The sequence below is a fragment of the Neofelis nebulosa genome, chromosome 3 (assembly GCF_028018385.1).
Source record: "Neofelis nebulosa isolate mNeoNeb1 chromosome 3, mNeoNeb1.pri, whole genome shotgun sequence".
Classification (NCBI taxonomy): Eukaryota; Metazoa; Chordata; class Mammalia; order Carnivora; family Felidae; genus Neofelis; species Neofelis nebulosa.
The window spans coordinates 176003518-176017086 of NC_080784.1; the positions used below are offsets into that span (position 1 = coordinate 176003518).

Consider the following 13569-nt stretch of genomic DNA (forward strand, 5'->3'; position numbering starts at 1 on the left):
ACAGTATGGAGCCTGCTTGGGATTCTCTCTTTCTCTCTCTCTCTCAAATAAAATAAACTTAAAAAAATTGGAAAGTTTCTTAGCTTTGGATTGTGTTGTTCAAAAGAAATGTAGGGTCAAGGGCAGAATAATTTTCTGTCTACTGTGCCTTTTCTGTGGAGGGAAGCATCTCTGGATGATGAACAGTGGAGAGTAATGGACACATATATACTTTGGAGAGAAAGATAACTCACTGCATTTTTATTGCTTTGCAGCATTTCTGACTTAGGTCTGAGGTAATAAGCCGCTGGCACCGAGTTCTCATCGCGACAGTACCACTCTTCCAGGAGCTTCGTCTCCAGCTTCGCCTCTATGGCAGCATCCAAGATCATTTCAAACTCCGAGGCTTCGACTTCTCCGGGGATTCGGATGTTCCCATATTTTTCTCCTAATAGTCCCTGTGTATCCACAAAAAAGTTCAGGTTAGTGTATCACCAAGAAAATTCATTCTGTCGTATTCACATCCTGTAGCTACCTGATAAATAATAAAGAGACACCAGGTACATTGTTCCATCAGTTGTTTTCTTTTAATCACAGCATATACTTTTTTCCCCATGGATTATTTAATAAGTAAAATCAGATCGTTTATATTGTAATCATAATAAATTCATATACTGAGAATTGAGATTGCATATCATATTAGGCAAATTCAACATACAGAATTTTGTCGCAAATTTATTTTCCCAAAGTTTACATGATACAGCAAAAGTTGTTCTATTCTGACGTTTTTTATTTGTTCATGACAAAGAAAAATGACATGCTGCACTCTATGAAATGTCAAACATGTAAACTCCCAAACAAAAAAATTGCCTTGTGAAGAGTAAACAGTATATGATTCCAAGCCCCAGATTAACATAGCTACAAATGCAAGTAGGAAATCATTGAATGCAATGCTACTGTGGACCTCAGTATAACTAAAAACAATTCAAAATGTAAACAGGACACAATTTTCTCCTTATGAAATTCCCAAAGAAAAACATGCTCAGTGTTATGTGAAGGTGTGAGGGACGCCTGGGTGGCTCAGTTGGTTAAGTGTCCAACTTTGGCTCAGGTCATGATCTCACAGTTCGGTTCATGAGTTTGAGGCTTGCTTTGAGTTCTGTGCTGATAGCTCAGAGCTTGGAGCCTGCTTCAGGTTCTATGTCTCTTTCTCTGCCCTTCCCTGCTTTCACTCTGTCTCCCTCTCTCAAAAATAAATAATAAACATTAAAAAAAAAAAAGGTGTGAGAAGATACCCACATAGCTTTGACAGGGGTATAAATTGATACAATTATTTCACTGAAATATTTGATTCAGGCAGACTGTATTAAAAGCCTTAAAAATCTATATAACTTTCATCTTGGCAATTTTTCTTCTGCAAAATTATCTTTAGAAGATAATTAAGGTTGTACATATAAAGACTTACCAGAATATTTATGCTGATACTGTTTTAACAGGAAAGAATTGGCATAACAACCTAAGTGTCCTGCCCATGGGAACATTTAAATAAACTCTGGGACCTCTGTTCAAAGGATGCAGCAAGTCATATTCTAGAACTGTATTGATGTAAAAAGATTATTTTTTCTTTTTCAAGTTTTTGTTTAAATTCCAGTTAGTTAACATACAGGGTAATGTTAGTTTCATGTGTAGAATTTAGTGATTCATCACTTACATAACACCCAGTGCTTATCACAAGAGCCCTCCTTAATGCCCATCACCCATTTAATGTATCCCCCCCATCCCCCCTCCCCTCCAATAACCCCCGGTTTGTTCTCTACAGTTAAGAGTCTGTTTTCTGATTTGCCTCTCTTTTTTCTTTTTTCCCCTATGTTCATCTGTTTTGTTTCTTCAGTTCCACTTTTGAGTGAAATCATATGGTATTTGTCTTTCTCTGACTGGCTTATTTCACTTAGCATAATACTTTCTAGCTCCATCCACATCATTGCAAATGGCAAGATTTCATTCTTTTTTTTTTAACATTTTTTATTTATTTTTGGGACAGAGAGAGACAGAGCATGAACGGGGGAGGGGCAGAGAGAGAGGGAGACACAGAATCGGAAACAGGCTCCAGGCTCCGAGCCATCAGCCCAGAGCCTGACGCGGGGCTCGAACTCACGGACCGTGAGATCGTGACCTGGCTGAAGTCGGACGCTTAACCGACTGCGCCACCCAGGCGCCCCAAGATTTCATTCTTTTTTATGACTGAGCAATATTCCATTGTATATATGTACCACGTATTCTTTATCCATTCATCAGTCGATGGACACCTGGGCTCTTCCATAATTTGGCTATTTTTGATGGTGCTGCTATAAACGTTGGGGTGCATGTATCCCTTTGAATCAGTACTTTTGTATCCTGTGGGTAAATACCTAGTAGTGCAATTGCTGAATTGTAGAAGATGTTTATAATATATTATTAAGTGAAAAGGGAAGTTACAAAACAGTATGTATGATTCTAATGTTTTATATATATATATATTACATATATATACAAGAGAAGATTGTGTATATATGTATGTACAAACATACATATACATGTAAGAAAGGTTTTATAAGAATGCACAGAAGTATTATCAATCATTATCTTTGGGTGGCTTTAAATTTACTTAGATTGTTTTATGAACTTCTTGGGTTTTTTTTAAAGTTTATTTATATTTTGTAGTGATCTCTGCACCCAACATGGGGCTCGAACTCACAACCTTGAGATCAAGAGTTGCATGCTCCACCAACTGAGCCATCCAGGCACCCCTGAACTTACTGCTTTTTTATTAAGAATTTGTGTACACATTATCACTTTGTAATGAGAAAAACAACAAGGATTAAAAATTCTTGAGGCGCCTGGGTGGCTCAGTCGGTTGAACGTCCGACTCCGGCTCAGGTCATAATCTAGCAGTTCGTGAGTTCGAGTCCTGTGTCGTGCTCCATGCCGACAGCTCAGAGCCTGGAGCCTGCTTCAAATTCTGTCACTCTCTCTCTCTCTCTCTCTCTCTCTGCCTCTCCCCTTCTCGTGCTCTCTCTCTCTCTCTCTGTCTCTCAGAAATGAATAATAAACATTAAAAAAATTTTAAAAAGTTCTTAAACCTAGTGATGCGGTGTATCCTGCTTTGTGGAACCATACTTCCAAGCTCCTCTAAATGTCTGCTTAAGCTTGCGGTTCTTGCAGTGTGGTCCTCAGACAAATAGCCTTGGCAACACCTGGGGACTGACTAGGCCTGCAAATTCTCACGTCCCATCCCAGACCTGCTCGTCAGAAACTCTGGGGGTAGGGCCGAGCAGTCTGTGTCTTCGCAGGCCCTCCAGGTACATGAACCACTGGCTTAAGCTAGTAAAAATGTTAGCTTCTCTAGCATCTGGTGTTCCAATTACTTTTCAGTCTTATCTAGTAGCAACAAGGAAGGGACATAATGAAACTCCACGACAAATCTATGCTATCCAAGACAAGTTTGTCTGCTTTATAGAATCCATGGAAAGATTTCTCCTTAATCCGTGGGCACCGTCATCCTTTCCTCCTGTTGACTAGTACCTTAACCCTAAACTTCAAGCCTCGTTTACCCATTGGAATGTGAACTGTGGTTTGGCTTCTGACCTTGGTCCACTTCTGAACTACCTCTACTGCTTATCACTGCAGTATCCAGAGTGTCATCTCATACAGGCAGGTGAGAGAATTCAAGTCCTGGTACATCAAAGTCCCAACTAAATTCCTAACCTAAACTCTGCTACAAGATGGTAAGCCCCATAAGGACTGAGGCCCGAGGTGTTGCTTCCTAGCACATAGAAAACATATGTATTTTTAAAACCCTATTTATTGAATAAATGAATGAACCAAGGTAGAGAAAGAAATCTTTAGACTTTGCTCTCTTCTCAGCTGAAGCTTCTTCTTGTGTTCAGAGGTAATATTTCAGCTCTCAACAGGGGGACTAACAATTTGGGAAGGTACCAGTCTTGTCTGCAACCTTTGTTTCAGCCTGTGATCTTTTAATAATTCCTGTCTACCCACATTCCTGGTTGGGCCATGCCCTGTCTCCTTGGGACATAATCTGTCTTATCTAATTGGCTTACTCAAGCTGATTGTGGCTAACTGAACTCACCTTTTCAAGCTCAGGTTTTCTCAGTACTAGCTTCAAAGGCCAGAGAGGAGGAAGATACAACCCGCTCGTCCTCTTTGGCTGCATAAAGGTCCTTTGGAAGGGCCTTGAATGGAGGGACACCACCACTTTATTATTTTAGCATGGTAAACAAGGGTCTTTGGAGGGTTCTGTTGACATAAGGGTGTTCTAACTTCAACTCACTGTATCAGCTTGAAGGCCACGTGGGAACACTTTCATTATAATCTGCATTTGTTTTGGGCTATTCTTGACCACAGGCTGTAGGCAACAAAAATAATGTTATTTTGAGTTGCTTCTCACTTTCTATTTTGTGAAGGAATAATTGACATACAATGTTGCAGTAGTTTCGGCTGTACAGCATAGTGATTCAATATTTGTACACATTACAAATGGTCACCACAATAAGTCTGGTTACCATCTGCCACCATACAAAGTTGTTAGAATATTATTGACTGTGTTCCCTGTGTTGTACATTATATCCCCATATCTTATTTATTTTATACCTGGTAGCTTGTACGTCTCAATCCCCTTCACCCATTTCATCTACCCCCTCATCTCCCTCCCCTCTGGCCACCATCATTTTATTCTCACTTTCAGGATTCCTCTTCTAAAATCTCTTATGTTAAACTTGGATAAATGAGCACGTATGACTTCTCATTCTGCCACAGATACAGAAGGAGATGACATTTTTAAGGCTAACCAGTCTGAGGATTATCCTATTCCTGTTGGCTAGTCTGGATAAGGGTAGTCAACATCTTTAGTCAGGGCTCTCTGTCATGAGGAGTGAGGTTTTAGTGCTGGGATGAGCTACCTAGAAAACCCATATGGGCAAAATAGGGAATACGCAGATTTCTAAGCAGTAGCCGCTGGAGGAATCCAAAAAGGCATTCATTGGAGTCTGGCCATGGGTGGAGGATATGGAGGACAGCCAGAAAATTAAATATGGGGTTAATTGACCCTTCTCCAGCTAGTGGTCAATGAAGTCCAGTACCATGGACCCAGCTATCAAGGTCGAGGGCAGGACTGGCTGGATCTGGGATATGGAGTCAGAAAGAGGACAAAATAATGGCTTAGCAAAGCAAGATGGTGTCCTAGCACAGGACCATCATCACTGCACTAGCAGTGAACTAACTCCTGGCTCTTTATCTTTCTGCCCTAACTAAGGCTGGTTCCAGAGCCTAGGGCCGGGTCAAATCTATGGATCGGTTTCTAAAATGTGTGCCATGGATCACCCACACCTGGATCACTCAGGGTGCTTGTTAAAATGTACGTTTCAAGATCACTTCTCAGACCTGAAGAACACTGTGGTTGGCAGCCCAGGAATATGCATTTTCAAATGAGATCGCAAATGAATCTAGAATTTGAGAACCACTTCTATGGGCAATGCATATGAGTAATGGTTAGCAAGCACTGAAGGGGCAGGATGGGGAACACGGCAGGTCAACATAAAAATCGAAGGCTATTCAAAAATAATTATTTGAGTGGAACAGCTGGCACCAAATACTACAATTATTGGATCGATATAGTAAGGCAAAATGTTTTTTAGAGGAGAGATACTAAAGAAGAAAAAATATCCTCATCCAATTCAAATAGCAAATGTATATCGAGCACCTACTATTTATAAAGTGGTAATACAGAACTTCAGAAAAGTAATGATGTGCTACAGGCTTAGAGTTTCTTATTGGATTGTTCTCCCCAAGTCTTTTCCTTCTATTGATTCTTCCTTTAGGTGGAATGCTCATAAATCATGAAGCAGTTACTTTTCAGGAGTCCAGGACAGGATTCTGTCTTAGTCTTATCTTGCTATTTCAGAAATAGCAAAAAGAGAAATAGCAAAAGAGAATTTTGCCACCACATTTTTCAGGAAGACTTTATGGGGTTCTATGTGGCTATAGTTTCAAGGTAACTCAAAAAGCATGCCTATATCTACCAGGGATAGACACAATCAATTTAGAGTCAGTTAACCTGGTTGCAAAGTCCAGTACATATGGTTGATGGCTCAGAGTGGGGGTAGAGATACAGGACCATACTTAGGAGGCTAGCAGTCAGATTTGAGGTGGCAAGATGGAGTCCATCTTGGTTTTCTAATTCGATGATTCCTTAGTTCTGTAGTCACAGGCAGTATCCATGAATGACTTCAGAAAGTATGAGCAAGAGTCCACCGGCAATAGAATATTCACTAACTCGTCCATATCCTTCTGGCCCCAGTGCTCAAAAGCTCATTTTTTGCTTAGTTAAATCAAATTTGCCCATGTGTGGGAGAAATTTGGTGGCAAGTTGAGGGACTACATTGGGTTTTGCATTGAGGTCCATTTTTTTTTTAACTACACTGTATAGATCAATCTACCTGTGTGACCCTGTATGGAAGAAACACATCATGTCTGAAATAATTTTTAACCTTTTATTGAATTGCTTAACACACTGTCAATATACATATGAACATAAATCTATGGAATTTCTCCTGTCTGCAGAATCACCATAATCACCTCTCCCACCCCATTACACACAATGTAATCAAATGTGAATACATTTAAATTGCCCATTCTTCAACACTGAAGATAGGTAGGTGGAAACAATCCAGTTGAGTTGTCAAATAGAATCTGGGAGTTAAGTTCATTTGTCTGAACAGCCTAAGATAATCTTCTACTATTTTCAAGGTAGTTTCTGCATGTAAAATCCTAGCATAAGAAATGCTTCAAGACAGATGCTTTAGAACTAGATAGAGGTGATGGCTGCACAACACTGTAAATGTACTAAATCGTTCCGCTGAATCGGTCACATTAAAGTGGTTAATTTTATGTTCTGTGAATTTCACCTCAAGTGAAAAAAGGAATGTTTTCTGAATTTTTCAGTTCTTTGCAACCAGGAACTTGAATGTAAAAGGACTCTACTTTTTGTAGCTCCCTTTCTTTATACGCTGATATAGATACATCTAATCCCATTGCTTTTAAAGGCTTAGAACATTTTCTTTCCTTTTCGTTGATGTTTCTTTTCTACTGGGCAAACACTGATCCCCACCCCCACCTCCCTCTGCTCTTCAGGTGCACTTGGTTCTCCCTGGGCTTGCAACTGAGAATCCTTGGGCTCTGAGTCTGATGGTATGCAGCTTATATTGTAATGGAAAGAACAGAGGGATTGAAATATTGGTAAAGGTGTCAGTAAGCTCAGTGTGTCTTTTACTCTGTTGTGGGGTGCCAGGAAAGGCATGTGAAGGCAGTCTTTTTGGGGTTATGGGTGAGATGCCTTGTAGGCAGGTGGACGACTGCTCTGGGCTGCTATTTATGAGCCAAAACTCATGGGGGCAACTGGAAGGGAAAGGAGAGATCTTCCCCACACTGGCGCTATCACAGGCTGAAGCAATACTCATAAATGCCCTGTGACTAACCCAGTCACTAATGTAAGGCAGGTGTGACTCTTCCTTCCTTCTGTAAGATTCCCTTTTATTTCTTAAAATAAAACCCACATTCATATACACAATTTCCCCTCAGGATTCTGTGAGGTAGGTAGAATCGCAGAAGAAAACCCCATCTCACAGACCTCCACTGGCTTGCCCACGACTACCTCTCTAAGAAGACGTTCACGTACCGGCAGTCGAACATGGGGCTTTTCAGTCTTTCTACTTCATCAGGTTACTGTGCTATGCTCCCTCCTAACAGTGCCTTCCAGTGGCTGATTTGCCCATGATGGCTCTTCCAGCCAGTGCCCTTGGCAGGGCCACCATCCACAGCCCCGCAGTCTGTGTGCAGCACACCCCCAGGGGGCACTGTTCACAAGGATGGTAGCATGTTCAGTGTTATGGCCCTGGCTGTTGGTATTCTTTTTATCGGATGTATTGTTGGGTGGAGGGACAAGCACGGTCGCGATGTATTCCCAGGAGCTCATAGCCAACCTTCAGAGAGCTCTGCTGTTGAGTGGGGCCCCAAAACCAAAGGGTCAGTACCTGCTTTCCATACTTAATAGTATTTTCTCAATGTTTCTTTGAAGTCAACAGGCAACTTTACAACTGACTTTTACATTTTTTAATATAAATGTAATATAAAGTACTTTATTTAGAAGTGAATTGCAACTCAAATTACTCAAACATGACATTTCATATGTCATAAGAGGCAAGAGTAAATGCAGAGAAGAGAATGTGACGATTAATTTTATGTGTCAACTTGACTGGACCGTGAGGTGCCCAGGTGTTTGACCAAATGTTATTTCTGGGTGTGTCCTTAAGGGTATTTCTGGATGAGATTAGCATTCGAATCAGCAGACTGAATAAAACAAAAAGGTGGAGGAGGAGAGAATTTACTCTCCCTGCCTATCTGAGCGGGGACATTGGTCTTCCGCCCTCTGCCTGGGACTTCCATCAGCGGTAGTGCTGGGTCTCCAGCTTGCCGACGGCGGATTGTGAGACTTCTAACTTATCTGTTAGAATTAAATTATGTCCACACTAAAGACAATCTGGATAAGATCTGCAAGAAAGGTTTATCTTTTGGCGCCAAAAGACAGAAAGGTAATATCTTCAGAAAACTGGGCTTCTCTTGGTCATTAAAGATGCACTCTTGCATACGATGTGCCAAAAGTGGGTGTTAGCAGATATGTTTAGCACATAAAGCACTTAATTACCCAGATACCCATGTTGGAATTAACAGTATATTCTCATTAGACATTTACTGGCATCTGTCTATGGGCAAAAGGATCTATCCACCTCCCACCATTTGTACATAGTGAGCCCGTGTTTCACATAACACAAAAATGAATTTCTGAAATACGACCGACAAAAAGATACACTCTTGCACGCAAATAACCTGCATGTCAATAAAGAATATTTTGAAATTAGGAAAGGCAGATGTTAAGAATGACCTTCTTTCTCTGAGTCTCAGCTTTCACATCTGTAAACGGAGGTAACACTTGAGGCTTTGTGTATTTGTCTAGCAGCACATCCACTCTGGTTTATTGTGAGAATCAAACGGCTACTACGGATGAAATGCTTTACTTTTCACAGAATGCTTGGCACACTTGGCAATATATATATAAGGCACCACTACTTTACTCGTAGTTTATAGAGAAACATACGTACGCAATACACTCAAACATACATGTAACGGGAATAAATCCTGAGAAGTACTACCGGATAGGTAGATAAAGGAATAAAATACCTCTTTTTTTTTTAATGTTTATTTTTGAGACAGAGAGAGAGACACACAGCATGAACGGGGGAGGGGCAGAGACAGAGGGAGACACAGAATCGGAAGCAGGCTCCAGGCTCTGAGCCATCAGCCCAGAGCCCGACGCGGGGCTCGAACTCGCCGACCGCGAGAGGCGCCCCAATAACATACCTCTTGATTGCAAAAAGGAAAACAGAAGATAGCAAGGAGGAAAAGAGTGGGTAGCTAGTTGCTTACAGGTGTAAGATGGTAAGAAAATATATAGCCCTGGGGCACCTGGGTGGTTCAGTCGGTTAAGCATCTGACTTCGGCTCAGGTCATGATCTCACTGTTTGCAAGTTCAAACTCTGCATCGGCTCACTGCTGTCAGTGCAGAGCCCGCTTCAGATCCTGTGTTTCCCTCTCTCTCTGCCCTCCCCGATCTCAAAAATAAACATTAAAAGAATTGAAAAAAAGAAAATACGTAGTCCGGTAAGGACAAACTCCTCTGTTCTTGAGCAGGGGAGGAAAAGAGGTTTCAGTAAACTATGTGGGGTTCACCATATTAGCTAGTCAGAGTACACAGATGCACGGAGTTAACCTTTGTGGAGAATTCAAGCAGTGCTTTAGGGACAGCTGACAACCCTCATGTCAAATAAGTTCTAAAAATTTGGAGCAGTTTGTGTCATCAGTGTGTTCCTAACCATGTTTGGAGGAATTGAGTTACTTAGGTTCAATCATTCTACCAAAGAAGTCCAGCATTGCTTTGGACTGAACTGTGTCCCCTGAAATTCATATGTTGAAGCCCTAACTCCCCCATGTAATTCAGGTCGGGCCTTAAGGAGGTGATTAAGGTTGAATAAGGTCATCAGGGTGGAGTTTTGTTCCAACGGAACTGGTGCCCTTATAAGAGAGAAAGAGACACAGCATTCTCTTTGCCTTACAGGGACACAGCCAGAAGGAAGCTGTCTTTGAGCCAGGAAGTGGTTTCAACAGGATCTGACCATCTTGGCACCCTGAACTTGGACTTGTAAACTCCAGAACTGTGAGAAAAGACCTGTCTTTTTTTCCTTTTTTAAAAAATTTTATTTAAATGCAACTTAGTTAACATATAGTGTAATAATGGTTTTAGGAGTAGAGTTGAGTGAGTCATCACTTACATATAACACCCAGAGCTCATCACAAAAGTGCCCTCCTTAATACCCATTACCCATCTAGCCCATCCCCCCACCCAACACCCCTCCAGTTTGTTCTCTGTATTTAAGCGTCTTATGGTTTGCCTCCCTCTCTGTTTTTGTCTTATTTTTTTCTGAAGCCTCCCATTCTATGGTATTTTGTTAGGCTAGCCCGAGCTGATTAATACAAACCTAATGAACAAAATGAAGCAGATTTTGTCAGTGTAAGATCTGGTATTTCTGGCAATTCATCACTAAATGTCCTGAGGGGGTAAATTCATAGATTAAATGACTTACCAATTACATAAAGTATGCAACAGAATAAGTTAATTCTTCCATCTAGTTTGAGAGTCTCAGCTCATAATCAAATTATAATTTTACCTTTTTTCTTTTATGGTTTAACTATGGCTATTTACATACTGAAACCCACTGCTGAACTCATTAATAATAACCTATCAATAATAATTCTGCTACCTTTTACTTATTATGATGTGCTTCTGTGTGTAGGAAGTTCCATTACCTAGAAAATACTGGACACAACTCTTCTCTTTAGAAACACCCAAGCAAGGGAAGCAAGCGTAAGTGTGAGAGGATTGGGTAATAGAACCACAGGAAACACAGCCATCCTGGAGCTGGTGGTTAATTCGCATCAGTTTCAAAGTACAGATCGTAACCCTAACTGTGGCCCGTTGCCTCACAAAACTGAGAACTAAGAAATGTATAAGGATTACTGAAATTCTAAAATGCTAAAGGAGTAATTCATTGAAAAAGTGGATACAAAAGAGCCAGGGTGTTTGGGGGGGGGGGTAAAAAGGAGTGGGGAGAGCGTTCTGGACACAGAAGTGAGATGCTGTTATTTCAGTGGTGCTGTCCATGAAGCAGTCACAAATAAGGATCTGTAAGTCCCAGGACTAATCTGGCTGGAAAAGTAGTCCTGGAAGTCATCATGTATTCATTCAGCAAATATTGAGCATCTAACTTGCAGGGTGACCAACCATTTCGGTTTGCTCATGACTGTCCCAGTTTGAGAAGTGAAAGTCCCAGGCAACCTGAGACCAATGGTGACATGTAGGCACTCATGGTCCTTGCTCCTTTGAGCTTTTAAAGAGAGCACTCTGCTATCTGTATGAATTAGGTACTTTAAGGGAGAATTACAGAGTGGAAAGAGAACAGGGCTGAGGACCACCACGTTTGAGTGTGGGCACAGGGCAGGAGGAGGAAGAGTGGAACAGTGTCACAGAAGTCCAGAGGGAAGGGAATGATGCTGCTGAAAACATTCATACAGAGTTCTCATAAAGCCATGGGAAAATGCATAAAGGACATGAACTGGTAATTCATAGAGGCAGAAAAGCAAGGGCCAGTGAGCATGAGAGAGAACAGTGCTCAACTCTAGCTTTATTAATGATCACAGAACTGTAAACGCAAACACATGTGATTAAGGCTTTTTGCTAATCAAACTAATACCTAATAGTGCAGAGGCAGAAGGAAACAGGCACTCTGACACAGAGAACCAGTACAAATGGGTATAACCCTGCTGAGAATGTAATCTGGCAGTAGGTAGAAGATTCTACTTTGAGAAATCCATTCTACTCTGCATAAAGATTTGTTTACTAAGATGTTCAGCAATTTTTAGCTTATATTTTGGTTTTATTCTAGAAGATATATTAAATATACCAGTGTTTGTGTAAACAAGAAAACAGAAACAAATTTCCCATCAAAATCAATTCACCTAAGGTGTGGGACAGAATTCTGCTTGAGTTTCTATTTTTCTAACTCTGAGAATTTAAAAACTAGAGAAACACAAAACATAAAATAAACAACTATGCCTCCACAGCCTAGCTTGGCCACTCAACATTTGGTCATATTTTCAAGTGACTTTTTAAAAATAGGCTTTTCCTACTGATGAATAGACTCTTCCATTTTTTAAAATACAAATAATACCATACTAAATATCCTACCATTAACTTAGTAGATACTGAGGGCATTATGTTCATGGAAATGACATCCGTTTATATTTAACATATCGAAAGTCCCACACTCAGACCAGATTGCTACCTTCATACTTAAAAATGTGGATTCAAGGGGTGCCTGGGTGGCTCAGTCGGTCAAGTGTCTGATTCTTGATCTTGGCTCAGGTCATGATCTCACGGTCTGTGGGATGAAGCTCCGTGTTGGGCTTTGTGCTGACAGAGCAGAACCTGCTTGGGATCCTTGGTCTCCCTCTCTCTCTGCCCCTCCCATGCTTGCACTTGCCTCTGCCTTCTCTAAATATAGTTACATAGATAGATGAATGAATGGAGTCCAGTCATGTTTTAGTGCCTGTGGAACCTGGTTCTTGCAGCCATTGTCCAGCTGGCTGGGTCTGTATCCTGGCTTGGATACATCACACTATGCCTCGTCCACAGGGGGCTCTCCCTTCTCTTCCTGCTGCCCTGCAAGGGTCAGCCCCGGTCAGTGTGTCTAAGGTTCTTTTAGAACTGCCCATCCGTGTGCAGATCCTGTGAGGCTTTTCAGCACCGCTTTGAAAGCCTTCCCAAAAGAGCTGAATTGCCGATGCATGCCTCTGGTCCACAGTTCCAAGCAAAGTTTCTTCTTTTGAACTGGGGTTAGAGAAGAGAGGCCTAGAAGGAAGCCTGGCATCTGCACCATGGGCCCGAGGGCTGGACAGAAGGAAAGCTGGCTTGAGTGTTAACTGTCTAAATGGCAGCATTATTAACGGGTCCCCATTAATAAATAAGGCCTGGGCTCATGAAGGTCTATGGCGACTTACAAGTGTCCCCCTCAGTATTTGCCTAATTCATAACTGATGTTTTACATTTCGAGGTTCTCCTAATATCTTGCATAATAATCTCTCCTCTTAGATGGTAGTAAATTGAGCCAGTATTCTCTTTTTGTTGACCCAGTATTTTCAAATGCATTTAAGTGGTTTTCAGTAAAAGAAATGCACATTTGAATATTATCCTTTTTCTTTCCTGATGGAAAATATTGAGTTAAATATGGAATTATTTATGGCCATCCATATTTCCTAGGCTCTAGCAACTGGTGATAAACTAGAGTCAAAATTATTGCCACAAAATAGGATTGACCTGGCTTTCTATCTACCCTCCATGGAGCTCAGAATCCCGAGTTCCTCCACAAG

General features: G+C 41.2%; 1 protein-coding gene across 2 annotated transcripts in view; it reads right to left on the reverse strand.

Moving 5' to 3' along the window:
• The window catches only part of NWD2 (NACHT and WD repeat domain containing 2), a 185185-nt gene that overhangs the window by 24815 nt on the left and 146801 nt on the right, over positions 1 to 13569 (reverse strand). For both annotated transcript variants that reach the window (XM_058722883.1, XM_058722884.1), the window contains one exon: positions 234 to 437. In XM_058722883.1, coding sequence (XP_058578866.1) covers positions 234 to 437 — 204 coding nt within the window. The remainder of the gene's footprint in view (positions 1 to 233; positions 438 to 13569) is intronic.